General features: G+C 38.9%; 1 protein-coding gene across 2 annotated transcripts in view; it reads left to right on the top strand.

Annotated features, from left to right (window-relative positions):
• Nucleotides 1-25,509, top strand: part of WWP1 (WW domain containing E3 ubiquitin protein ligase 1) — a 111,478-nt gene that overhangs the window by 41,003 nt on the left and 44,966 nt on the right. For both annotated transcript variants that reach the window (XM_021710835.1, XM_008054900.2), the window contains exon 8: nucleotides 15,219-15,555. In XM_021710835.1, coding sequence (XP_021566510.1) covers nucleotides 15,219-15,555 — 337 coding nt within the window. The remainder of the gene's footprint in view (nucleotides 1-15,218; nucleotides 15,556-25,509) is intronic.

Genomic DNA, 25,509 nt, shown 5'->3' with positions numbered 1-25,509 from the left:
CAAAAGGAGAATTGCTGGGTCATATGGAAGGTCAATTTCTAGTTCTTTTAGAAATTGCCACACTGTCTTCCAAAGAGGTTGCCCTAGTTTGCATTCCCACTAGCAGTGTAGAAGCATTCCTTTTTCTCTGCATCCTTGCCAGCATCTGTTGTTGTTTGCTTTAATGACGATGGCTATTTTTACTGTGGTTAGGTGGTATCTCACTGTGGTTTTGATTTGCATTTCTCTGATGATGAGTGAGGCTAAGCACTTTTTCATGTGTCTGTTGACTGCCCATAAATCTTCTTTTGAGAAGTGTCTATTCATGTCTTTTGTCCACTTTTTAATGGGGCTGTTTGTTTTTTTCCTTTCGGTGCATTTGAGTTCCTTATAGATCCTAGATGTTAGGCCTTTGTCAAATATACAGTTGGCAAATATTTTTTCCCATTCTGTGGGTTGTCTCCCTGCTCCCTTGATGGTTTCTTTTGTTTTACAGAAGCTCTTTAGTTTAATGAGGTCCCGATTGTCTATGTTATTTCTTAAGGTATGGGTATTTAGGGTTCTGAATAGGAATTGGTTGCCAGTTTCAATTTCCATAAGGGTGTCTCCTACGTTTTCTAAGATTCTTATAGTTTGAGATTTCTCGTTTAGGTTTTTGATCCATTTAGAGTTAATTTTTGTGTATGGTGATAGGTAGGGAGGGGTCCTGTTTCAGTCCTCTGCATGTGATCAGACAGTTTTCCCATCACCATGTACCGAATAGGTTCTCCTCTCCCCAGCAGTTGTTGTTAGAGTCCTTGTCAAAGATGAGTTGGTTGAGAAATTGAGGCTTTGCTTCCGGAATCTCTATCCTGTTCCATTGGTCTATGTGCCTGTTCTTATACTAATATCAGGCTGTTTTGATTACTGTAGCCTTATAGTAAAGTTTGAAGTCTAGAAGTGTGATACCTCCTGCTGTGTTTCTTTTACTAAGGATTGCTTTGGCTATTTGTGGTCATTTATGTTTCCATATGAATTTCTATATTGCCATTTCAGGGTCTGAGAAGAATGATGTTGGTAACTTAATGGGTATTGCGTTGAATCTATAGATTACCTTTGATAGGATGGACATCTTAACAATGTTGATTCTTTCTATCCATGAGCATGGAATATTTTTCCATTTGTTTGTGTCTACTTGGATTTCTTTGAGCAGTGTTTTATAGATCTCATTGTAAAGATCTTTCACTTAGGGAAGATGCCGAAGTATTTCATTTTTTATGTGGCTATTGTGAATGGGATTGTGCTTTTAATTTGGGTCTCTGCCTGCTTTTGTTGCTGTATAAGAATGCAACTGTCTTTCGCACATTTATTTTTGTACCCTGAGACTTTGTCAAAATCCTTTAACAGTGCAAGCAGGTGTTTGACAGATTCTCTTGGATTTTCAAGGTATAGGATCATATCATCGGCAAAGAGGGATAATTTGACTTCCTCTTTTCCTATTTGGATATCCCTGATTTACTTCTCTTGTCTAATTGCCTTAGCTAGGACTTGCAACACAATGTTGAACAAGAGGGGTGAGAGTGGGCAGCCTTGTCTTGTTCCAGTTTTCAGGGGAAGTGTTTCCAGTTTCTAACCATTTAGCAGTATGTTAGTTGTGGGTTTATCGTAGATGGCATTTACTGTTTTCAGGTATGATCTTAGTATTCCTAGGTGTTTGAAGTTTTTTTTTTTTTTTTTTTGAGTTGGAATTCTCACTCTGTCGCCCAGGGTGGAGTGCAGTGGCCACTCCTGGCCAACACAGCCTCGACCTACTGGGCTCCAGCAATCCTTCCACCTCAGCCTTCCAAGTAACTGGAACTATAGGCGTGCACTACCATGCCCAGCTAATTTTTTTTTTTATTTATTGTAGAGATGAGGTCTCGCCAAGTTTCCCAGGCGGGTCTTGAACCCACGGGCTCAGGCAGTCCACTCACGTCAGCCTCCTAAGGCGCAGGATTACAGACTGAGCCACCGAGCCCGGCTGAGGTTTTTTTATCAAGAAGAGATGCTAGATTTTATCAAAAGCTTTTCCTGCATCTAATGATACAATCATGTGATTCTTGTTTTTACATTTATTTATTTACATTTATTGACTTGCAGATGTTGAACCAGCCCTTTATCCTGGGGATGAAGCCTACTTGATCATGGTGGATGATTTTTGAGATGTGTTTTTGGATCCAATTTACTAGAATCTTGTTGAGGATTTTTGCATCTATGTTTATAAGGGATATTGGCCTGTAGTTCTCTTTTTTTGTTGGACCTTTACCCAGATTGGGTATCAGAGTGATGTTACCTTTGTCAAATGATTTGTGGAGAATTCCATCTTTCTCAGTAGCCTTCAATACTTTCAACAGGATTGATATCAGCTCCTCCTTGTATGTTTTGTAGAATTCTGCTGGAAAGCCATCCAGTCCAGGACTTTTTTTTGTGGTAGTTATCGTATGACAGAATCAGTTTCCTGGGTTGTTATTGGTCTAATTAATGTCTAAATTTCTTCTTGTTTCTACCTGGGGAGGTTATATGATGTCAGAAAGTCCTACATTTCATTTAGATTATCAAGTTTGTTTTCATATAGCTATACATAGTAATCTCTGATAATCTTTTGTATTTCTTCTGGGTCAGTTCTGATTTGATCTTTTGTATTTCTGATTGTGTTTATTTGGGCTTTTCATCTCTTTTTCTTGGTGATTCTGGCTAGGTGTCCATCAATCTTGCAAATTCTTTCAAATAACTAACTTTTTGTTTTGTTGGTGTTTTCTATGATATTTTTTTCTATGTCCCATATTTGGGCTCTTATTTTGGTGATTTGGATTCTTCTGCTAAAGTTGGGGTTTTGGTGGTCCTCTCTTTCCAGCTCCCTTAGGTGATATGTTAGGCTCTCCACTTGTGAGCTTTCCATTTTCTTGATATGTGCTTGTATAAATATAAATTCCCCTCTTAGAACTGTTTTCATGGCATCCCAGAGGTTTTGGTAAGATGTTTCTTTGTTTTCATTTGTTTCTAGGAATCTTTTAATTTTTGCTTTGATTTCAGTGTTGATCCAGTAGTTGTTCAGCATCATGCTATTTAGTGTCATGTCTTTGTGGACTTTGGGGAAATATTGTTGGTGTTGATGTTTATTTGTATTCCACTGTGGTCTGAGAACGTGCATGGCAAGATTTCAACCTTATGGAATTTGTTTATTCTTGATTTATGGCCAAGAACATGATCAACCTTGGAATATCGTTCCATGTGGTGATGAGTAGAATGTATATTCTGTGGTTGTTGGGTGGAATAATCTGTAGGTATCTATTAAGTCCATTTGGTTGAGTGTCAAGTTTAGGTTCTGGATCTCCTTGTTGATTTTTTTGACTCAATGATCTGTCTAGGGCTGTTAGTGGGGTATTCAAGTCCCCTGCTGTAATAGTGATAGAGTCCATATCTTTTTTTAGTTTACTTTGTAGTTGCTTTATAAATACTGGTGCTCCTGTGTTGGGTGCATATATGTTTAGGATGGATATTTCTTGTTGATGGATTGAACCTTTTGTCATTATATGGTGTCCTTTTGCATCTTTTTAATTTTTTGATAGCTTAAAGGTTGCTTCGTCTGATATTAATATCGCAATTGCTGCCTTCTTTTGTGATCCATTGGCCTGGAAACTTGTTTTCCATCCTTTAACTTTGAGTCTGTGTCCCCTGCAGTGAGATGAGTCTCCTGGATGCAGCAAATAATTGGGTTATGGCTTCTTATCCAGTTTGCCATTCTGTGTCTTTTCAGTGGTGCATTTAGTCCATTCACATTCAGGCTGATTATTGAAATGTGATTGTTTATCCCTGTCATGAGGTTCTTATAAAGTTTTTTTCTTTGCTTGTTTTCTTTTGGCTTTGGGGTTGATGTATGTGTGTGTTTTCAAGTTTTGTGTTGTGATGTATCCTCTACTGATTCTGTGCCTGCTGTTCTCTTGGGAAGTGTGTGGTCATTCTTTTTTTCTTTCTTTTGGGCTTAATTCCTTTTTAAGTGTCTCCTGTAGAGCTGGTTTGGAAGCTGCATAATGTCTTAGGGATTGGATGTCTGGTAATGATTTTAATTCTCCATCACTGATGCAGCTGAGCTTGGCTGGGTTGCAAATTCTTGGTTCAAATTGTTTATCTTTGAGGACTTGAATATTGAGCTCCAGTTCCTTCTTGCTTGTATAGTTTCTGCCAATAGGTCTGCTGTTCTTCTGATTGGTTTTCTCCAGTAGATAATCTGACCTTTCTGTCTTGCTTCCTTTAGGATTTTTTCTTTTGTGCCTACTTTGTGTAAGTGAGTTACTATGTGTCTAGGGGTTGGTCTTCTCATTTGATGTCTTGTGGGGATTCTCTGTATTTCTTGTGCTTGACTGGTCACATCTCTGGCAAGATGGAGAAAGTTTTCTTGGATTACCTCCTCGAATACTTGCTCCAAGCTATCCACCAATTCCTTTTCTTCTGAGATACCAATCAGGCATAGGTTTCGTCTCTTGATATAATCACACATCTCCTGTAGGCTTTATTCTTTCTTTCTTAGTCTTCTTTCTATGTTTTTTACAGATCAAGTTAATTCCATGTTCTGGTCTTCAAGTTCTGAGACTCTTTCTTCAGCTAGATTAATTCTGCTTTCCATGTTTGTCATCAGGTTATTTATTTCCTTGATGAAATTTTTTATTGCCAATATCTCTGTTACAAGTTCTTTCAGTGTTGCATCTTGTCTTTTTTAAGTCTTGTTCACTCTTTCCATCCATTCCCTAATCCCTGTGGTATTTTGGGGCCAGTAGTTGGCAACTTCCATTGTTTGGACACCAAGGTCTGATTTTTCAGGAGTTTTGTCTTTGGTACACTTGAAATTGCCTGAAGTCCTCCTTTGGTTTTTTCCTCATTTGTGACAGATCTCTTGTTTTTCTCTTTAGTTCTGTTATTCAATGTCAGTAGGGGGAGAGGCTTTCCCTTCTGATGTTTGCTCAGTCCTCTATTCTTCCCTGATCCGAGCTCTGGATTTGTTCCAATTTCAAATAGGACGGTGGATGGGAAGCTCTGCTGTCTCCTGCAGTTTTTGAAATTCAAATAAAGTAGGGCTTGGGGCACTTGAATTTAGATAACTACCTGCAAATTACAATGTTCACTAATTTTGGTTGTGTACCAAGACCCACTCCCCACCACCACTCTATATGATGATGCAAAGCAGAAACTAATGCAAAAAACAATTGAACAAACACACACAGACATATACACACACCCCAAAACAAACTGGAATAACAACAAAGTGAAACAAAACAGACAGCAGCAACAAAAAAACAAGAAAACGAAACACACACACACATGCCTAGCACAAAGCAAATAGAGAAGAAAAACAGAAAAACTGGAGTGGGGGGAAGAAAGTGAGGTTAAACGCTCACATATATATTGAAACACACCTTAAAGTATAAAAAATGAAAATTTAAAAAAACCCAGAAGAACAAAAGAGCAAAAACAAACCAACAACAACAAATTTGAAAAATGAGCAATCATTCTCATACACACATAAAACAGAAAACGACAAATAATGAAGAACCAGAAAAAGAAAAGAAAAAAAATTAGGGAAGATACAGAGCAAATCCTCACATATACATGTATGCACAAAGGAAAAATATTTTTAAAATAGATGAACTAACAAACAGTGAAAACATTTTTTAAAATTGAAAAAAAAAACCCCTGCCCTCTTGTGGCAGGTTCTGTAATTGTTCCTCTATTTAGGTCTCTCCTGCAGAGCCACCTGTTTCACTATTTCCTCAGTGTCCAAAGCAGGGAGGGGAGAGGGGCATGGGAGGTGGGTGGGGCTGGACTCCTCCCTTCCCACTCTGGTGTGGTCAGGGAGATCTCCTCTCACGGGCAGGTGTGGGATTGTCTCTTCCCCAGGTATGTATTCGCACGGGGTGCCCCAGCCAGGCCTATCCTGGAATGGAGTTTTCCTATTGCGACTGATGTCCAGGCCCTGCCTGGGTTTGCCCCTTTCAGTCGTGGCCCAATTGTGTGGGTCTGACGGTCAGAGGATTGCTGGGGAAGAGGGGGTTTGAGTCCGTCTCAGACTCGCCACTGATCTCTTTGGAGTTCTTCCTTGTCCTTTTCTGGCCACACCCTTTGTCCCTCAGCTGGATCAGGCTAGCGGGTGGTGCGCTTGAAACTCAGCACTTGTCAGATCCCTCCAAAATGTGTGCTTTCAGGATATTGCCTCTGGGTCATGATCAGTTCCTGAGTAGTTGATTCACCAGTCACAGAGATCGTGTCTGTTGCTCTGTGATGAGCAAGTTGGATTACTTTCCTACCCCACCTTCAAGATGGTGGTGGGGTGCCTCTCTTGTCCTCTTCTGTGGTACTTTGTCTCTGGACTCCCTCTGCCGTTCCTGCTGCCAGTGCCCTGCCAGGCACTGAAGTGGTGAGGCCAATCTTTTTATTTCTATCTTGATTTCTTTGTTGACCCAAAAATCATCAGCAGCATGGTGTTTAGTTTCCATGTCTTTGTATGTTTTGGTGGGTTTTTGTTGGTAGTGATATTTTTATTCCATTATGATTTGAGAAGATGCTTTGTATTATTTCCAACTTGTGCAACTTGTTCACACTTGATTTATGTCTGAGAATGTGCTCAATCTTTTAGTATGTTTTATGTCCTGCTGAGTAGAATGTGTAGTCTGTGATTGTTGGGTGGAATGTTCTGTAGATATCTATTAGGTCCAGTTTGACTAGTGTTGAGTTAAGGTTCCAGATCTTCTTGTTGGTTTGGCCTTGATGATCTATCTAGGACTGTTAGTGGTTATTAAAGTCTCCGACTATGATTGGGTGGTTGTCTGTGTTGTTACTTTGTTTATGTAGCAATTGTCTTATAATTCCAAGTACTTCCATGTTGGGTGCATAAATACTTAAGATGGATATTTCTTGTGGAAGAATTGAGCTTTTGATCATTATGTAGTGTCCTTCTGTGTCCTTTGTAACTTTTTTGAAGTCCATTTTGTCTGAAATAAGAATAGCTACCCCTGCTCTTTTTTGTTTTCCATTTGCCTGGTGGATTTCCAGCTCTTCATCTTCAGTCTGTGAGTGTCCTTTGCAGTGAGATGGGTTTCCTGGAGGCAGAAGAATGTTGGATCATGTTTCTTTATCTAGTTTGCTACTCTGTGCCTTTTTAGTAGCACAGAATAGCAAAGATCATTCACATTAAAGTTAAGTATTGATATGTGAGGGTTTATCCCTGTTGTAAGGCTCTTAAGAGGTTCTTTTACTTCTTTTTTTTCTTAGATGTGTGAATGATCTGTATGTTCTGTTAACTCTGCATGCCTGTGTTTTTGTGATGGCTGGAAACCTTCTTTTGTTTCTGTGCTCAAAGCTTTCTTAAAGACCCCCTGAAGGGCTGGTCTTGAAGTGGTGTATTCTCTTAGGGATTAGATGTCTGGGAAGGATTTTCTTTCTCCGTTAGTAATAAAGCGTAGCTTGGCAGGGTAGGAGATTCTTGGCTGGAATTGCTTATCTTTGAGACCATTGAAGATTGGACTCCAGTCTTTTTGGGCTTACAGGGTTTCTCCTGAGAAGTCTGCTGCAATTCTGATGAGTATTCCTGAGCAGGCAGTCTGACCCTTCTCTATAACTGTCTTTAGGAGTTTTTCTTTCATGCTTAACTTGTGAGATGATTATTAGGTGTCATGGGAATTGCCTTTCATGAGTTCTCTGAATCTCTAGTGTTTGGGTAGACATCTGTCTAACGATATACAGGAAATTTTCTTGGATGACCTCATGGAAGGTTTGTTTCAGGGTATTCTCAGTATCCCCTTCTGTTTCAAGGGTACCAGTCAGCACTAGATTTGGTTTCTTGACATAGTCTCATACCTCTCATGAACTTTTTCATTCTTTTGAGCCTTTTCCCCTTGTTTTTTTGCCAGACTAGTTTAGTTCAATATTTTGGTCTTCAAGCTCTGAATTTCTTTCCTCTGCCTGATTGATTCTGCTCCTTAGGCTTGTTATTGTGCTTTGAAATTCCACAAGGAAATTTTTCATTTCTAGGATTTCAGAATGGTCCTTTCTTATATAGGCCATCTCAGCTTTTATCTCCTGCATCACTTGGGTGATCTTTGCTACAAACTTCTTGTGATTTTCCTTAGCCATTTTAGCTATCAATATCTAACTTCTGTGTCTGTCTTTAAGGACAGGTTGTTATGGGTGGCTTCCATTGTTTGGTGACTGGGCAGTGCTTTTGCAGGTGAACCTTCTTTAAGGCTTTGAGAATTGCTGGTGCTTTTCCTCTGGTTCTTCCTCATTCGTAAGGAGCAACACTTCTCTTTTTATTATCATTTTTAGTTTTGTTTTGTAGCTAGGAACAGTCTTCTTGCCCTAGGGTCTTTCCTGCTATTCCAAATGGTTAACACAGGGAGAAAGAAGGGAACATTTACTAGTGTTCTGCCACTCTTGTTTTGCAGTGCTCTGAATTCAGAATGACTTTCTGTTGTATTGTTTTTCCAGTGATCATGCTGGCCAGACTGCCTTCCAACCCACAATGTAAGCTTGTGCTGCTGGGATCTGCTGGGTTGCTTGGCCCCCTGGCAACTGGGAATGATGCAGGAGTTTTGGAGGTTTGCAGCCCACTGGGAAATGGGGCCTCCAGGAGTCTTTCATGACTCCCCCCCACCATCTGAGTCAGCACTCAGCACTTAAAAACAGCAGACTCCCTGTTGAGGAGGGACCTGCTTTATAGGTGAATGATGCTGACAGGGAAACCTTCCTGGTTTGGTGGGGTTGACAATCCACCAGATGCTGGCTGTCCGATTAAGTGCAACTGCAGGCAAGCTTTCCTGGCCTGGGTGCTGGCCGCCAGGCACTGCCTGCAGGGAATATGCTGTTGTAGGTTGACTGGCAGTAGGTGTTCAGTTCATAGTTAAGTTCCCAACTCCACACTCTGGTGGTATGTACCATGCCCTAAGCATGTCTCCTCCTATGTGGAACCAATAATCTGTGCCTTGCTGGTCAGAGGGTAACCAACCTAGACTGTGTCAAGGGAAAGTGTACCCTCTCTTGCACACAAGCAGGGCTGCAGCCTTATGCAAGCCTGGCTCCAAGTGGGGATGGGACTCTCCCAGCTCCAACATTGTCTGCCTGGACTCTCTTCTCCCAGACCCTGTGTGTTTCAGTAGTTCTCTGTTGGATGCATTGAACTTTTTCCATCCCAAATTACTCAAACTGCTTAGGTTTATTGGCAGCTGAGTTTGTCCTCTCTGATCTGCTCGGTGATAGAAATCGGGTCAGCTACTTTCTGGTGGCCATCTTGGATCCTCCTGAATTGACTTTTAAAGAAACTTGTTGTGTATATGCAGGCAGATATTTTTTATGTGAACTGTTAGAGTGGAGAAAAATACATATTGCTATGAGATAGAAATATCCTAAAGTTCATGGGAAGTGTCTCAAGGATCAAACATGAAGTTGGGGAGGTTTCTCTTGTAATTCAGAAGTCATAATGGCTGAAAGTAAGACTTGTGAGACAGTCATTAAGAAACTGAGTGTGGTCTTTTATGTCTTGTGGAGAAGGAGATTAGGTACTATACATATGCTTCTATTGTACCTATCTCTTAAGATTTTAATTATTTGCTCATATTTCTTCACGAGCCTCTATATTTCTTCATGAGCAGAGAGCCTTTTCTTTTCCTTTCCCTTCCCTTCTTTTTTTTAGATGAGTTTATCCATTCAATTGTCCTTATATCCATTTATCAACAGATGTTTATTTTGCAACTACCATAGGCAGAACACTGCCCAGTAACTGGGTACATATGTCAGACTTTCTCAACCTCAGCATTGTTGACATCATGACTAGATAATTCTTTGTTGTAGGGGGCTGATCTGTACAATGTGGAATGTTTAGCTGTATTCCTGACCTGTACCTCCTGGATGCCAGTAATATCTCCTTTTCCCCTAGTTGTAACAACCAAATGCATCTCCAGACATTGCTGAATGTCTTCTGTGGGGCAAAATCCCTCTCAATTGTGAACCACTGACTTACATGAACAGTAACCTCTCCAATCAAAGATATCATTGTGGCATCTTAATGTAGTCCTGGCAATATTGAATAACAGTTGTTTGTTGAATTACAGAATGGAAATAATTTGTCTCTAAGCTAGCTTTTTAAAATTAATAGATTTGGGGGGAGGGCCAAGATGCTGACTGCTGCTCTCAGAGAGTCTAAATCTTGCCTTCACACAATATGCTTAAGTAAAAAATACTCACGTGTGCCCCATAATTATAATTAAAAAATTAAATTAATAACTTTTATATTTTAGAACAGTTTTGATTTACAGCAAAATTGGGCATATAATACAAAGTTCCCATATACCTCCCTACTCCACTTAGAGTTTCTCCTATTAATAACACTTTGCATTACTCTGGTGCATTTGTTACAGTTAATGAATTATTAATAATTTATTATTAATTGACTAAAGTCCATAGTTTACATTAAGGTTTATTCTCTGCATCATACTGGTTCTGTGAGTTTTGGGAAATATGTTATCACATACACCACTAGAGTGGTGTATGGAATTGTTTTATTACTATGAAATTTCTTTGTGCTTTATTTATTCATTCTTTCCACCAAACTCTTCGCAACCACTGTTTTTTTTTTTAAAAAAACTGTCTCTATAGTTGCCCTTTCCAGAATGTCATATAGGTCCTACAGTGTGTAGCCTTTTCAGATTTGCTTCTTTCACTTAGCAGTGTGCATTTAAGGTTTCTCCATGTCTTCTGTGGCTTGATATCTCATTCCTTATTACCACTAAATAATATTCCCTTGTATGGATGCACCACTATTGTTTATCCATTCACTTATTGAAGCATCTTGATTGTGTCAATTTTTGACCATTGGGAATAAAGCTGCTATACACTGGCTTTTACATAGACACAAGTTTTCAGTTTAGTGAGGATTGGGACTGATGGATTGTATGAAACAGTTATGTTAGTTTTGTAATAAACTGCCAAGAGTGGCAGTACTCTTTTGCATTCCCATTAGGAATAAATGAGAATTCTTGATACTCTACATCATGACCAGCATTTTCATTTTAAGGAGGGTTTATTTTTATTTTTTTAACAAGACTGGATCTTCCTATTCAGAGAGATTTTATTTATTTCTCTATTCTGTTTTTTAAAATGTTTCTTAGTATTTTTAAAACATTTTAAAAATATAGGTGGAATGTAATCTTGATGTTGAATTTGTGTCTGGTCATTTTGCTGAAATGTTTTAGTTCTAAATTAATTGGTTTTAATGGTTTTTTGTTGATTTTCTTGTGTGTTCTAAATAAACATCTTATCCTTTTCTCACTTTTTTACAAATGTTTACTATTTTTTTCCAATATTTGTATGCCTTTTTTTCTTTATGCATTGTCAAATATAATCAGCAATATTTAGTGATGATTGTGTGATCTTCTTTGTTTTGTTGCTGATTTTAGTTTCTTCTTGATCTTAAAAGAAATTATTTTAATGTTTTATCATTAATATAATGCTTAGTTGTAGGTTTATGATATATGATCTAGATTATTCATGAATTTTTCTTGATTCTTCTTATTAGCAAGATTTTATTGAATCCTTTTTGGTTTGTATTCAGAATAATCATATGAATATTTTCTTTATCCTTTAATATGCTAACATAGTAGATTTTCTAACATAATTTATAACATTGAACCATCCTTTATACATGTCGTTAGTCTATAGTCTTCTTGTACTATATTTATTCAGTTTCAGTTTTAAAAGGGTTACCTTGCCCTCCCAGAATGAGTTTGGAAACTCCTTTTTACTTTTTTCCCCTAATGTATATAACAGTGTAAATAATATTGAAATGATCTGTTCATTAAAGTCTGTAGAATGTTCTCAAAAAGCTGTCTGAGCCTGATGCCTTTAGGGAGAATGATATTAAATCTTTCATCACCTTTTCCCTTTCTACTCTGATTTGCCTTTTAAATTTTTCTATCTTTTGAGTTAGTTTAGCTAATATATTTCAGATTCATTGATATACAGTTGTATATGGTATTTCTAATGTTCATATTATCTATTTTTTGGTTTTTAAAATAAAAACTTGGAAAGGTATATTTTATGGTTTCTCCAACTTCCCTGATAAGAAATCATCTGATGCTTTTATTTAAAATGCAGATTCCCAGACTCTGCCCTAGAGATTTCTTTTAGAGATTCAATAAGTCCAGAGTGGGAACTGAGAAATCATTTTCAGTAAGATCCCAATGGATGCTTACCAAGTAAATTAAGAAATTATGATCTGTTTATTGGTCTTTTGATGCATTTTCTTCTGCAATTTTTTTTCTACCTCTGGAATTGAATTCTAAGGTCTTTTATTACCATTCTTTCTTAAATCTTTGGATACTTTGGCCGCGTCCAGTAGCATTTGATATGAGTGTTTTTATTGCCATTAATTCTCTTTCAGTTTGTAATTTCATTTTTATTTCTTCTTCAACTCAGTAACTATTTTGTTGTTTTCTTATTACCTAAGCAAATTTATTATGACTGAAGAGTGAACTCTCGCTTTAATGGACTTGTAAAAACTAGTTTTCTCACCAGTAAATGCTGATAACTACATCATAACTTTGATCTGTGGGGATTAAAGAAGATAATCCTTAAAAAGTACTTAACAGATTCTGCCAGACTTTTAATAAATATTTTAATAAGTTGTGTTTTATCTTGGTTTTAGTTTTATTGAATTATAGTCAGAATGTGACCTCCTGATTGCATAATTGGGTTTTTTTTTTTTTTTGTCTTGTACTTAGTTTCTCTGAGAACATAGTGTGTTTGGGTCTAATATGTAAAAGTTGAAAGACAGTTTTGCTACAAGTATATTCAGTTTTTCCTCTGTGAATTGTCTTTAACTTATTGATTCAACTAATACTATTGTTTTCATATGTCTTATTGTTTAGCTGTTGGGAATACAAAAGTCCGCAAGTCTGACAAAGTTTTGGTACTCCAAACTTAATGAAAAATAATAAAAACTAATAAGTGATTTCAGAACAAGAAACAGGAAAAAAAAAAACAGTATAATACGCAACCTGGACTGAGGGTGGGATATGTGCAATGTTAAATAAAGTATTCAGGGACTGCCTTTCTGTAGGTATGATTGAGGATATACTCTAAATGATGAGAGGAAGCCATTCATTTAATTATTCTGTGATAGGAACAGCAAGTGCCACATCCCTGAAGTGTTCTATTTGTTCTATTCAAGGAACAGAAAGACAACCATAATGAGAAGTCAGACATAGCTGTAGACCAGTCTGTGTATAAACTTGTTATGGACTTTGGTAGACTTTGGGATTTATTCTGCTGGTAATGGGAATCTATTGGCATATTTAATCAGGCAAACGAAAAGATCTGTTATGTTTTTTAAGAGATTACTTTGGCTGCTGATTGGAGAATGGATTGTAGTTAGACAAGAGAGGAGGTAGGCATACCAATTAGGAGGTTATTGCAGTAATGTAGGCAAGAAATGATGGACGAGGGTTTAGTAGTGAAGATGGAGAGAAGATCTGAGAGCACTTGCTGTTAGATTTTCTCATATGTGGGAAAGAAATGTTTGCCTTGAGTGATTGATTTGTGCAATTGTACCTTTAAATTTCTTTTCTCTATTTCTAACAGTTTGTGTTTCATGTGCTATGTCTTAGTGTACGCAGAAGCTCATGACTGTTTCTTGCTGGACTGCATTTTTTTTTTTTGAGTTGGAGTCTCACTCAGTTGCCCAGACTGGAGTGCAGTGGCCGCTCCCGGCCACCGCAGCCTCGCCTGCTGGGCTCCGATGATCCTTCCGCCTCAGCCTTCCGAGTAGGACTGCATTTTATCTTTCCTCAAGTTTTCCTTTTTCTATTTAGTGTTCTTTGATTTAGAAGGGTTGTTAATTCTATCTTTTGTGTGAATTATTTTCCACAGCATGAAGGAGTAAAAATTAAATGAGATAATGTTTGTAGGTGAACATCATGTAGGAGACACTAGTATTCAGTCTCTCTGCACACTCTTTCTATTTCTCCATGATATCTAACAGTGTTGGATATGGGGTAGCTCTGTAAATGTTTTGGGTTTTTTTGTACTGTATTTTGTTGATTTTTTTTTTCCAATCAAAGCTATCATCCTTTCCATATTTGGTAAAGAACTTGATTTATTCTGTTCTTTTGCACATGCCATTTGATAGTATGCTCGTTAATAGTACACTCTTCTCTTCTTTCCACCATTTAGTATTTTTTTTCTTTAAAATCTACCTGAAGGCCAGGCATGGTGGCTCGTGCCTGTAATCCCAACACTTTGGGAGGCTTTGGAAGGAGGATCGCTTGAGGCCAGAAATTTGAGAACAGCCTGGACAACATAGCGAGACTTTGTATCTACAAAAAATTTTAAAAATTAACCCATTGTGGTAATGCGTGCCTGTAGTCCTAACTACACAGGGGGCTGAGGCAGAACAACTGTCTTAGGCCCGGAGGTTGAGGCTGCAATGACCATGATCATGCCACTGCACTCCAGCCTGGGCGACAGAGTAAAGACTCTGATTCAAAAATTAAGAAAAAAAAAATTTACATGAAGATTTTATTAATTCTTATGTCTCCCTATGCAATTTCCATTTGAACTTTGGTGTGTGGTTTTCCAATAGGTTTTGTTGAGTAATTTATTCATGTTTACAGTTTTAATTTGACTCACTTTTATAGTGACACACAGTTGAACTAGATCAGTCACACTTAAAATGAAAATAAGGAAAACAATGTCACTAGGTCTCAGTACTGGATTGTTTATTTGAAAGTATAGAATTTGTTCCTGGATCCTTTTGCAACCCCTATGGTACTATCTTAAGAATTGATGCCATGATATATTTTCTACTATTGCCAAAAGAGTTCTGTAGCTATTAGCTACTATTTACATAAGAGAAGGGAGATGGAAAGGGATCATTTTTAAGTCTTTATATAGTCCATACAGACTTTCTCTCAGAATTGATAATTTGGAGGAAAACATTTGTTATCCTAATGTTGGCTTATTTTTTCCTTAAGTTAAGATTATAAGTATATATACTTAAATTTTTATTATTTACCTATCCCTAAAATTTGAGCAATGAAAAATATAATATCTAGTCTTATTTTATGTGCATCAGTATCTGCTACATTATTTAGTCTGAACTAGGCTCCGAGTAAATGTAATTGATTGATTAGTTGCTTTGCCATTACTTGATAGATCATTTATTAATTTTTCTTTCTTAGCTAATGGAGAATCATCCTCATTTGCACCAACTGATAATGCTTCTGCTACGGGTATTCCTGTAGTGTCTGAAGAAAACGCCTTGTCTTCAAATTGCACTAGTACTACTGTTGAAGATCCTCCAGTTCAAGAAATACTGGCTTCCTCAGAAAACAATGAATGTACTCCTTCTACCAGAGAAGAATTAGGACCTGGAGCTAGAAGTCTATTAGACCTTGACACCTCTAATTCTGGAAATAGTTCTGCTTTTGAAGCAGCCAAATCAAGACAGCCAGATGGGTGTGTGGAGCCTATACGGCAGCAGTCGGGAAATGCCAACACAGAAACTTTGCCATCAGGGTATGTGAAGTTTCTTTTTTAATGTTTGACTTGCATTTCAGTAGCAGGTCAGTGTGCATTACTATTGAATGTGTGTATAAACTGTTTGTATTGTTCAGTAATTTGGAATCTGAATCATACTATTTATTTGTTGTAAAGTACTTTCTGGAACTAAGAACAATTATTCATCTGGTTGCAAGATGTGCAGTATGAAGGGTAAAGAAAAACTTAATGTTAATTTGCAAGACTCTCTCAATTTGATTCTTGGTTTATTTTTACTTCTTAATAAGGGTGACCATAACACCATAAGTAATAGCTTCAGTTTTCTAGCTTCTATGGTGGCTTGCTCTCCAGACCACACTGGAGAACAAGAAGCCACCCTTTTCCTCAGTTAACATTGAGTGCTGGTGAAAGTCACATAACCCTGCTACTTGGCTTTATTGAAGACTCGATTTTTCATTGCTGCTTAGTAATTCTTACTCTTTTAAAAATTTCCTATTGTAGTTATTAACCTCCTCATGATTTTCCTTCGATTATTCTATATGTCTATTCCATTTAGTCTTCTCCTCTATATTTACTTAAAGTTTTTGGACTCTTTACTTGGCACTAATCATACTAAGATTAATGAGTCATTGTCTTTGCCTTCAAGTAGCTTATTTAGTGATTCAGATTTATAAATGTGTACAGTACATACATGTAATTTGAAAGTGCTGTAGTAAGATTATGGACAGTGCTTTCCAACACATCTCACAGTGGTCAGAATATCAACTTGTAGCTGTTAAATCTGCACTTCTAGAGGTCTCTAATTACATTACTGCCCTCATTTTCTTACTGCAGTCACTACATTAATATACCTTTCTTACTTTTAGAACTATTTTTTTCTCAGATTCTTCTGAGCTTGCCCACTGCTTAATTATGGTTTCAGCCTTTGGTCTTTTCCTGTGTGTGCTTCCCCTAATAGATCTAGCACTCTCTGTCACTTTAACTATTAAATCTGTATGTTTAGGCCAGACTTTTCTCAGCTGCTTTCTGGAAATTCCCTCTTTTGTTTACTGCAGACATTTTGAACCTTTCATTATCTTCCTGTTCACCCTCAAAAATCTTTTGCCCTGTGTCTTTTATCTTTGGCAAAGTAGTCATTTATCCTGTCTCTCATGTGTCAGTCACTGTGACCCAGATATATAAGAAGCTATTCTTACTGTCAATAAGCTCATGGTCTAATAGAGGGTGAAGATAAGTAAACAATCTGATTATACACTAATGCCAAAGGTAAGTTTTGGATGCTGTGGGAAGGAACATATGTAAACGGGAAACAGAAGGAGTAACCTGTGCTGTTGAGATCAAAGAGTACTTTCTGAAAGAGATGACACTTAAGTGGATTTCTGAGAGGAGAGTAAGAGTTATTAGCAAAGCAGATAAAGGAGGCACAAGGGAGGAAAGGTTTTATTCTTAGAAGAACCAACTGCATATTCAAACCTCTAGCATCTTTGAAAATGAGTATGCTTAACTCAGGAATTACTATTTTGTTATAGTTTGAGTTCAGCACTTGAAGAAGCAAGCTATATAATGCTGATGAGTAAACAGCCCTATGAAGAATTCTGTGTGCTTGCTAAGGGCTTGGGAGTTTTTCCTGAAAATCATGAATAAGCATTAAAGAATTTTAAGCAGAGGAGTGGCATAATCCTATTTACATTTTATTAAGATCATTCTTTTGGTGGTATGGATTTCCAAGGAGTTAAGGAGACAAGATAGAGTAGCAGCCAGGTGGCTTTATAAGTGAGAGAAACAAGCATTCCAGTTCAAAACAATAAGTACATCAACTTCTATGGGGGCCAAATAAATGCTTCAACAGTCTTGTAGCCACCATTTATGATCTTTGTGCTAGAATTTTGAAGTAACTAGATTAGTGTTTTTCAAATTGTATGCTGCAGTCTGTTAATAGGTTATGACCAGTATTTGAACACATGATGAAATAAATAAATGAAGGCTAGAATAGGAAATAATGGTGTGTGTTAAATATAGTAAGAATAAGCATTGTTTCCTGAAAGTGTGTTTTTCTGATTTTTGTTTGTAAATATAAAATCTGTTGATAAATAGCAGTCTAGTATGCACAAATGTTCATGTAAAATACATTTTTTACTCTGGTCAAAAAAAGTTTGAAAGTAATTGAAAGGGTAAAATGAGACAAGGTGGACTGGTGCCACAGGAATAATGCAAGATTACAGCAGAGAAAGAAGTAAAGTTTATTATCCAATTTCCACAGGTAGAAAGGGGCCAGTACTCAATAGGCAAATGTGGCATCAAAGGGCTGAGAACTGGGTATATTTAAGGGTCCTTGGGACAAGGGAGGTTTGAACTTGGAGGGGTCTAGGCCAAAAGGAATGTCCAGAACTGTACTCTTTGATGTTAATTGCAGCTACATAAGTCTTGGATCTTGACATCACCAGGCACCAGCATCTCATAACCTCGGGTGGTGGACAGGAGATTATCATGAATGTCTAATAGCAATGTATTAATACAAATGCCTGGAAAAAAAATTTATTAGGACTGAACATGCTTAAGAGCTTTAAACAATCACTGATTTCTACGGCCTAACCCTTGGAAAACTGTTTCTAGGAAAGAGTTTTTTTCCTGCTAATAATTACAGGATAAGAAAAATGTGCAGGCTGTCCAGCAAAGCGTGTCAGGGGTAAAGCTAAGCAAAATGGCTGCGCTAAAACTAAGTTTATAACTAAGTTTATCATAAGTTTTCGGAGTTCCTTCCTTTCAGTCATTAATCCCGGGGAGAAGTTAAGAGAGCCTGAAGTGAGGTAAGTGCTAGTGTTTTAGGATGATATAATGGGTCTTAGAAACACATTCTGAGGAACTAGAATGGAAAAAGAGTGGAGCCAAGGTGGATTCTTCTGACACAGGCAGCATTAAGCTGTGTAACCCTCTGAGTCAGCGGTTCTCAACTCTATACCATCTCCCTGTGCTCGGAAATCTTTTATTAGTTCCTGTGTTTTTTTCTGTTTGGTAACTTACCTAAGAGAGAATTGCAGGCACCTAATACCTATTGATCCTAATGTACAGCCAATTTGAGAACCACTGCTTCAAGTGCTTTTGTTAGATAATCCTTTACTCTCTATAGTTTTACTTTTGATTCACTTTACATAGAGATATTAGGTGAAATAAAAGATTCTGTATATCAGAATCTAAAGTGCAGGTCAGTGGAAAGTTGGACTAGTGCATTAGTTTTGAGCTGCTTTTCAGAGAGTTTGAAAATAGGTTATAGATTTTTCCCTGCCCTAAATAGTGTTTAGGCAGCTGAGTTGTGGTATAATTGACTGAAATAATGGTTATAGTATATTGGACGTGGGATAGCAAAGTAAAGAGAGAAAATGTTTTGTGTTTGTAGGGCATCTGGGTTTGTATTTGTAGGGCATCTAACCACATGCTGTACACCACAGAGGCAGTTTTGTATATATAGTTCCAGAACTAAGGAAGAATAATCTAGCCTGGAGGTAACACTTGAGTGTTATGCCAAGCATGATCTTGCCTGAGGTCCTTTGCGTTTGCTCTAACTTTTGTTATTCTTCAAATATACGCAGACTCAGGTCTCTGCTAAATGTTAACTCATTCCAGAGGCCTTTCTTGACTCTTCTGTCCAAGGCAAACCAGTCTCTTCCAATCCTTTTTCTGCCTTATTTTCCTTTATACCTGCTTTGTGTAAGCGGATTACTATGTGTCTAGGAGTTGGTCTTCTTATTTGATGTCTTGCAGGGGTTCTCTGAATCTCTTTTGTTTGAATGGTCATGTCTCTGATGAGATGAGGGAAGTTTTCTTGGATAATTTCATGGAATGTTTGTTCCAGGGTGGTCTCTGTTTTTCTATCTGTCTCAGGAATGCCAGTTAATCTCAGGTTTGAGCTCTTGATATAACTGCACATCTCTTGGAGGCTTTGTTCCATCCTTTAAAGCTTCTTTTCTATGTTTTTAACAGTTTGGGTTAGTTCCATACTCTGTTCTTCAAGCTCTGAGATTCTTTCTTCTGCTTAGTTAATTCTGCTTTCCATGCTTGTCAATTTGTTATTTATTTCATTTAGTGTATTCTTTATTGCTGGCATCTCAGTTATCAACTCCTTCATTCTTTCCTCTTGTGTCTTCTCATTTCTATTCATTCTCTCCATTAATATCTTGATGTCTGAGTTTGTGGTTTGGGATTAGTCGTTCTGGCAGCTCTTCATTGTTCAAGTTCCAAAGTCTGTATTCTCAGGTGCTGTCTTCCCAGGGGTCTTCTATATGGGAATTGAGTTCTTCCTGGGACTCTTCATTTATGATGATTTTCCTCCTCCTTCCCCCCCCCCTTTAATTTCGTTGCTCCATGATGGGGGGATAGCTTTCACTTCTGTTTGCTCAATCCCCTATTCTTCCTTATGTAGAACCTCTGGATTTGTTCAGTTTTGAAGCCGGACTGGGGATGTGGGCTGTACTTTTTGCAGTTTTGAAATTTGATTCAGGTATGATGGGGGGGCTGTAGTAAAGAAACTATCTGTAGATCCCTGTATCCGCTGACAGGTGGGTGGGCCCCCTGGAACCCACTTTCCACCACTTTACAATCTGTCCATGCGGTGGAGGTGTATGTATGCCCCTTGTGAGCAAAATGAAATAAGTAAAAGAGGAAGAACAGAAAAAGGAAGAAGGGGAGACTAAAGGAAGATGAAGATAGAGGAGAAGCAGAAGGAAAACAGATAGGCACACACAAAAAACAAAAACATACAAGCAAACCAAAAAAAAAACATGATGATGCACTCGCCCTCAAAAATACCCATATGCAGCCGGGCTCGGTGGCTCAGCCTGTAATCCTGCGCCTTGGGAGGCTGAGGAGGAGTGGATTGCCTGAGCCCGCGGGTTCGAGACCCGCCTGGGCAACTTGGCGAGATCTCATTTCTACAGTAAGTCAAAAAATTAGCCGGGCGTGGTAGCGCGCGCCTGTAATTCCAGCTACTCGGAAGGCTGAGGTGGAAGGATCGCCGGCGCCCAGCAGGTCGAGGCTGCGGTGGCCGGGAGCAGCCACTGCACCCCAGTCTGGGCGATGGAGTGAGACTCCAACTCAAAAAAAAAAAAAAATACCCATATGCAAACAGAAAAACTGAAAAACACCCCCTCAAAAAAATACGTGGAAAAAACCACCAAATTAAAAAGAAAAAAGCCAACTCGTTCTCCAGCTCCTCCCCTCCGCTCTTGGTACAGGCCGGTTGCCTAGCTCTTAGCCCCCTGGACTACTGTGGGAGGAGGGTGAATCAGATCCCGACTCACCCAACTCATCTGCTGCCGCTGCTGCCTAGGCCAAGTCCCCTCTCAGATCTGATGTGTTTGTGCCTGGTCCAGCATGGGGGTGGGGCGTCTGTCTCTCTGTGTCTGCTCCTGAAGTTTCTTCTCTGGATCAGCCATGGTTGATCCCAGAAGGGTGCGGAGATCTCCTCTGGGTCCCAGGTTGGAGGCTGAACAGAGCTGGGGTGGGCAATGCAGGTTTCTGCCCTTCCTCAGACAGAGAAAATGGCGGCAGTCGGTGTTCCTCCTCCCCAAGAGGAGAATTTTTAAATGTATTTCAGATCTGGGCGCGGATCCAGATTTCCTTGCTGGGCCCTCTCCGCAGTTCCCTGTGCCAGTGCCTGGCCCACTGCTGCGGGTGGTGGCTTGGGACCAGATGCTAGGTGTTAAGAGCAGCAGACCTCCGCTGCCTCCTCCCGAGAGACCCCCAAGAGACCTCCAGGAATGGCTGATGATCCTGCACACTGTGAGCTCTGATCTCAGGACACTGGTGGGTTGCATCCGCCGCTGGAGGGAATCCCCAGTGCTCAAACACGAGTCTCCGCTCGGATGGACTTTCACTCACCCAGCGGCAGTCACCCACTCATGCAGACTGTCTTTATGGACACTCGCCCCTGCAGAGACTTTCATGCTCTCACTGGTCAGCTATCTTGCCTTTCTCCAACATTTTCTAATGAAAACTTACAAACATACAGAAAAGAATAAATGATTTTACAGTGAAAACCCATATACTACCACTAGACTCTACAGTTGACATTTTATTTGTACTTGCCTTGTCTTATATCGCTTCATCTCTTAAGCCATCTAATTTTTAAATGCATTTCAGTAAGTTGCAGATATCAGTAGGTTTTGCCGCTTAATACTTCAGCTTACAAATTATTAATTGAAACTCAATATTTGTTTAATTTTTTGGTAAAGTTTACAGAGAAAAGCACAAGTCTCAAATGTACCATTTTGATGAGTTTTAACAAATGCAAGCATCTGTATAACCGAAATCCTTACCAAAATATAGAACATTGCTATCACTCTAGGAAATTGTTTCAAGCCCTCTCTTTGAGTCAGTCTCTATTCTCATTTTCCAAAGATTAGTTTTCTCTGTTCTAGTAATTATTACAAATGGAGTATGAACTCTTTTGAGTAGGCTTCTTTTAATCAGTGTGATGTAACCCATATTATTTTTCTTTTTAACAGTTATTTCACCATGTGACACTCATATGTGTTATTGTCTATTTTCTCTCCACTGGACTAAAAGGCTGTGGCCTAGGCTGGAAGGCAGTGGCATGCTCATGACCACTGCAGCCTCCACCTGCTTGGCTCAGGCAATCCTTTCACCCAGCCTTTCAAGTAGCTGGAACTACAGGCTTGTGCACCATGCCCGGTTGTTTTTTCTTTTTTCTTTTTTTATTGTAGAGATGAGATCTCACCAAGTTGCCCAGGCTGGTCTCCAGCCTGTGGGCTCAGGCAGTCCTTTCACCTTGGCATCCCAAAGTGCTGGGATTATAGGTATGAGCCACCACACCTGACCTTATTTTGTCTGTTTCTATATTCCATGTGCTTAAAACTGTACTTGCCATATAGCAGGCACTCAATAAATAGTTGTTAAATAAGTGAATTTGTGCCTGCTTAAATGATTTTGAGTGAGTGAGCAATTGGACAAAAACCCTGACTGGTAAATGCTTCTGGAAGAAATCGTTAACAAGGTCAAAAGCTACTGAAAATTTTAAGTAAGATAAGAATTTAAAGGCACACCCATTGAATTTAATTATGAAGAGGTTATTTATTGTTGACCTACAACAAAGTGGTCTCAGGGAAATAATGAGAACTGTGTTCAGATTACTGTGAGTTAGGGGTGAGTGAGAGGGGAGGAAATGTGATTTTAAAACTCTTTGAAAAAGGGAGAACTAATGTAGAAGAAACTCCCTGTGAATACAAAGTAAAGGAGGAGTATTTGATAGACACTAGCAAGAAAACATACAGAACTAAAGGGTATTGTTTTTTTCTTTGTAAAATGAAAGAGACTTATAAAGATCGGTCAGCTGACTGCAAGTGTGGGGACAATGAAGACAGATTAACCAATACAGGAGAGAGATGATAACTGTGGGATTGTAGTTATGACAAGACAACAGTCTTACTGTCTATCCCAGTTATCCAAGTTTGAAACCAGTAATAACCCAATCAGTTGTTAAATTTTGTTACTCTTATTTTAATATGTCACAAAATTTTTCTAGATTTTCTTTTTTATTAACCAGGTCTTCATTCATAGTAGACTTTGAAATTTTGAATATAATGTTTCAGTGGTTTTAGTAAGACAAGAAGACCATGTCTAAATACTAGAAAGGAGGGCATTATGGTTGAAGGTGAAGTATGGCTGTTACAAATTAGAGCTCTGTTTACGATTTTCATTAATCAGTACTGTGGCAGTTTGTACCTATTTGGGAGTATTCATGAATTTCTACTACTAGGATAATCTGGTCTCTGGCCAAATCCAGCCCTCTACTTTTATGGGGCCCATAGGTACAACTCTAGAAGCTATTAGTATAAGTCATGGAGATTGAGTCCCCCCACAGTACCTTCCTCCTTCATTGCTGCCCAGGGTCTGCTTTGGTCACAATCACATTTTGGGCACTCAGTCTTGGCAATTACCAACTCCCAAGCAGTGGAAACTTACCCTGGGAGTGGCAATTCAGCATGTTGACTTTCCTTGGACCAGATGCCAGGGAAGGAAGAAAGGTACAAGTGAGGACCCAGGAGTCACTGGGGCAAATGGTAAAATTGACTAGGCTCCTCCTTTATGGTTCTGGAGTTCTGTGTCCTGATAATATTGTTAGCCGAGGCAGCTGAGTACAGAGCATGCCCACAATAGAGGGTGGGGCATGGCAGGAGTTTTTCTCTTTTTATGTAAGTAACTACATAATATTCTTGATTTTACCTCTTGGCTCACGAATAAATTTATTTTGAACAGGATACATTTTGTTTAGGACAAAAACACTGCCATTTAGTTTGAGAAGGGTAAATTTTATTTAGAACAGAAAACACTGAAACACATAGATGCGATCCCTGTTTTGGAAAAGTTAAGGAGCAGTGGCCTTATGCTGAACAAAACTGCTTACCGAATATTTGTTGAATAGTAAATTTGAAATATTTCCAGATAACTCAGGATAAAATTGAAAAAAGGGTTTCATAGTTCACTATATGGATTGATTATGTTTATTTTTTCTCAATCTTAAAATTGTTTCTAATTACAAGATTAAGACAAATGTAATGTTTACATCATACAGAAGTATTAGTACTTCTTAAGCTTACCACCCAGAGTGGTGTCTGTATATTATTCCAGTAGCAAATACTTGAGAGCGCTGCTCTAGGCACTGTCTAGGGCATTGTCTATGCAGCAGGACAAGGGAGTTCAAGACTGTTGTTGTGGAAGCTTATATTTCAGCAGGAAGACACCCAGTAGCCTTAGTAGCCTTATGTAAAAAACTTATAATGACAAGTTCTATGAGGAGATAAAAGTAGGTAAGAAGATAGGGAGCAGCTACATAATTTATTAATTTGCATAAACTTGTACAGTCATTTTCAGAAAGTAGAATCGCATTCTGCATACTGTTTTTAAGTTGCCCGCCCCCTGCCTTGGAGTCTTACTCTGTTGCCCAGGCTGGAGTGCAGTGGCACGCTCACGGCCATCGCAGTCTCGACTTGCTGTGCTCAGGCAATCCTTCCACCTCAGCCTTCCAAGTAGCTGGAACTACAGATGCACACCACCATGCCTGGCTAGTTTTTGTGATTTTTTGTAGAGATGAAGTCTCACCAAGTTGCCCAGACTGGTGTCGAAACCCTGGGTTCAGGCAATCTTCTTGCTTGGGCCTCCCAAAGTGCTGGGATTACAGGCTGAGCTACTGTGCCCGGCTGAGTTGCTTCTTTAAAAACTTGACCCTGTTTCCATATCAGTACAAGTAGATTCACACATTCACTAAATATTTAATCAACAAATATTTAGATAATGTAGCTCACACCTGTAATCCCAGTACTTTGGGAGGTTGGCCCAAGGCAGGAGGGTTGCTTGAGCCCAGGGAGTTCGAGACCAGCCCTGGGCAACATAGTGAGATTTTATCTCTAAAAAAAAATTTAGAAACTAGCTAAGCGTGGTGGCATGCCTGTAATTCCAGCGACTCAGTAGGCTGAGGCGGAAAGATTGCCTGGGCCAAGAGTTCGAGGCTCTGATGAGCTATGATTCTGCCCCTATAGCCTGGGAAGCAGGGTGAGAACCCAACTCAACAACAACAAATATTTTTTAAACCCCTTGTCTGTGTCAGGCTCTGTGCTAGTTGCTGTCAGTATACTGATAAGCAAAACAAAGGGCCACACTTTGTGGAGTATATGGTCTAAATATGTAGGTCTACCTTAATTCTTGTGAATGGTTTTTATAGTTTTTTCTTGTGTATTAAGCATTTGTTGCTATGCATCAAATTACTCCAAAATTTATCTCATGCAGTTTCTGAGCATCAGGAATCTGGAAGTGGCTTAGCTGAGTGCTTCTACTGAGTGAGCACTCATGGTCCCCATGAGGTTTCAGTCAAGCTATTGGTGGGGGCTGCAGTCATCTGAGGATGGTTGTGTATGTCACTTAGCAAACCCAAGAGAGTTGGATTCTGGCCTGTTGGTGGGA

Source organism: Carlito syrichta, unplaced genomic scaffold, assembly GCF_000164805.1.
Source record: "Carlito syrichta isolate Samal-C Ts95f unplaced genomic scaffold, Tarsius_syrichta-2.0.1 Scaffold301606, whole genome shotgun sequence".
NCBI lineage: Eukaryota > Metazoa > Chordata > Mammalia > Primates > Tarsiidae > Carlito > Carlito syrichta.
The sequence above is the reverse complement of the archived record's forward strand: the minus strand, read 5'-3'. Positions and strand labels throughout refer to the sequence as shown.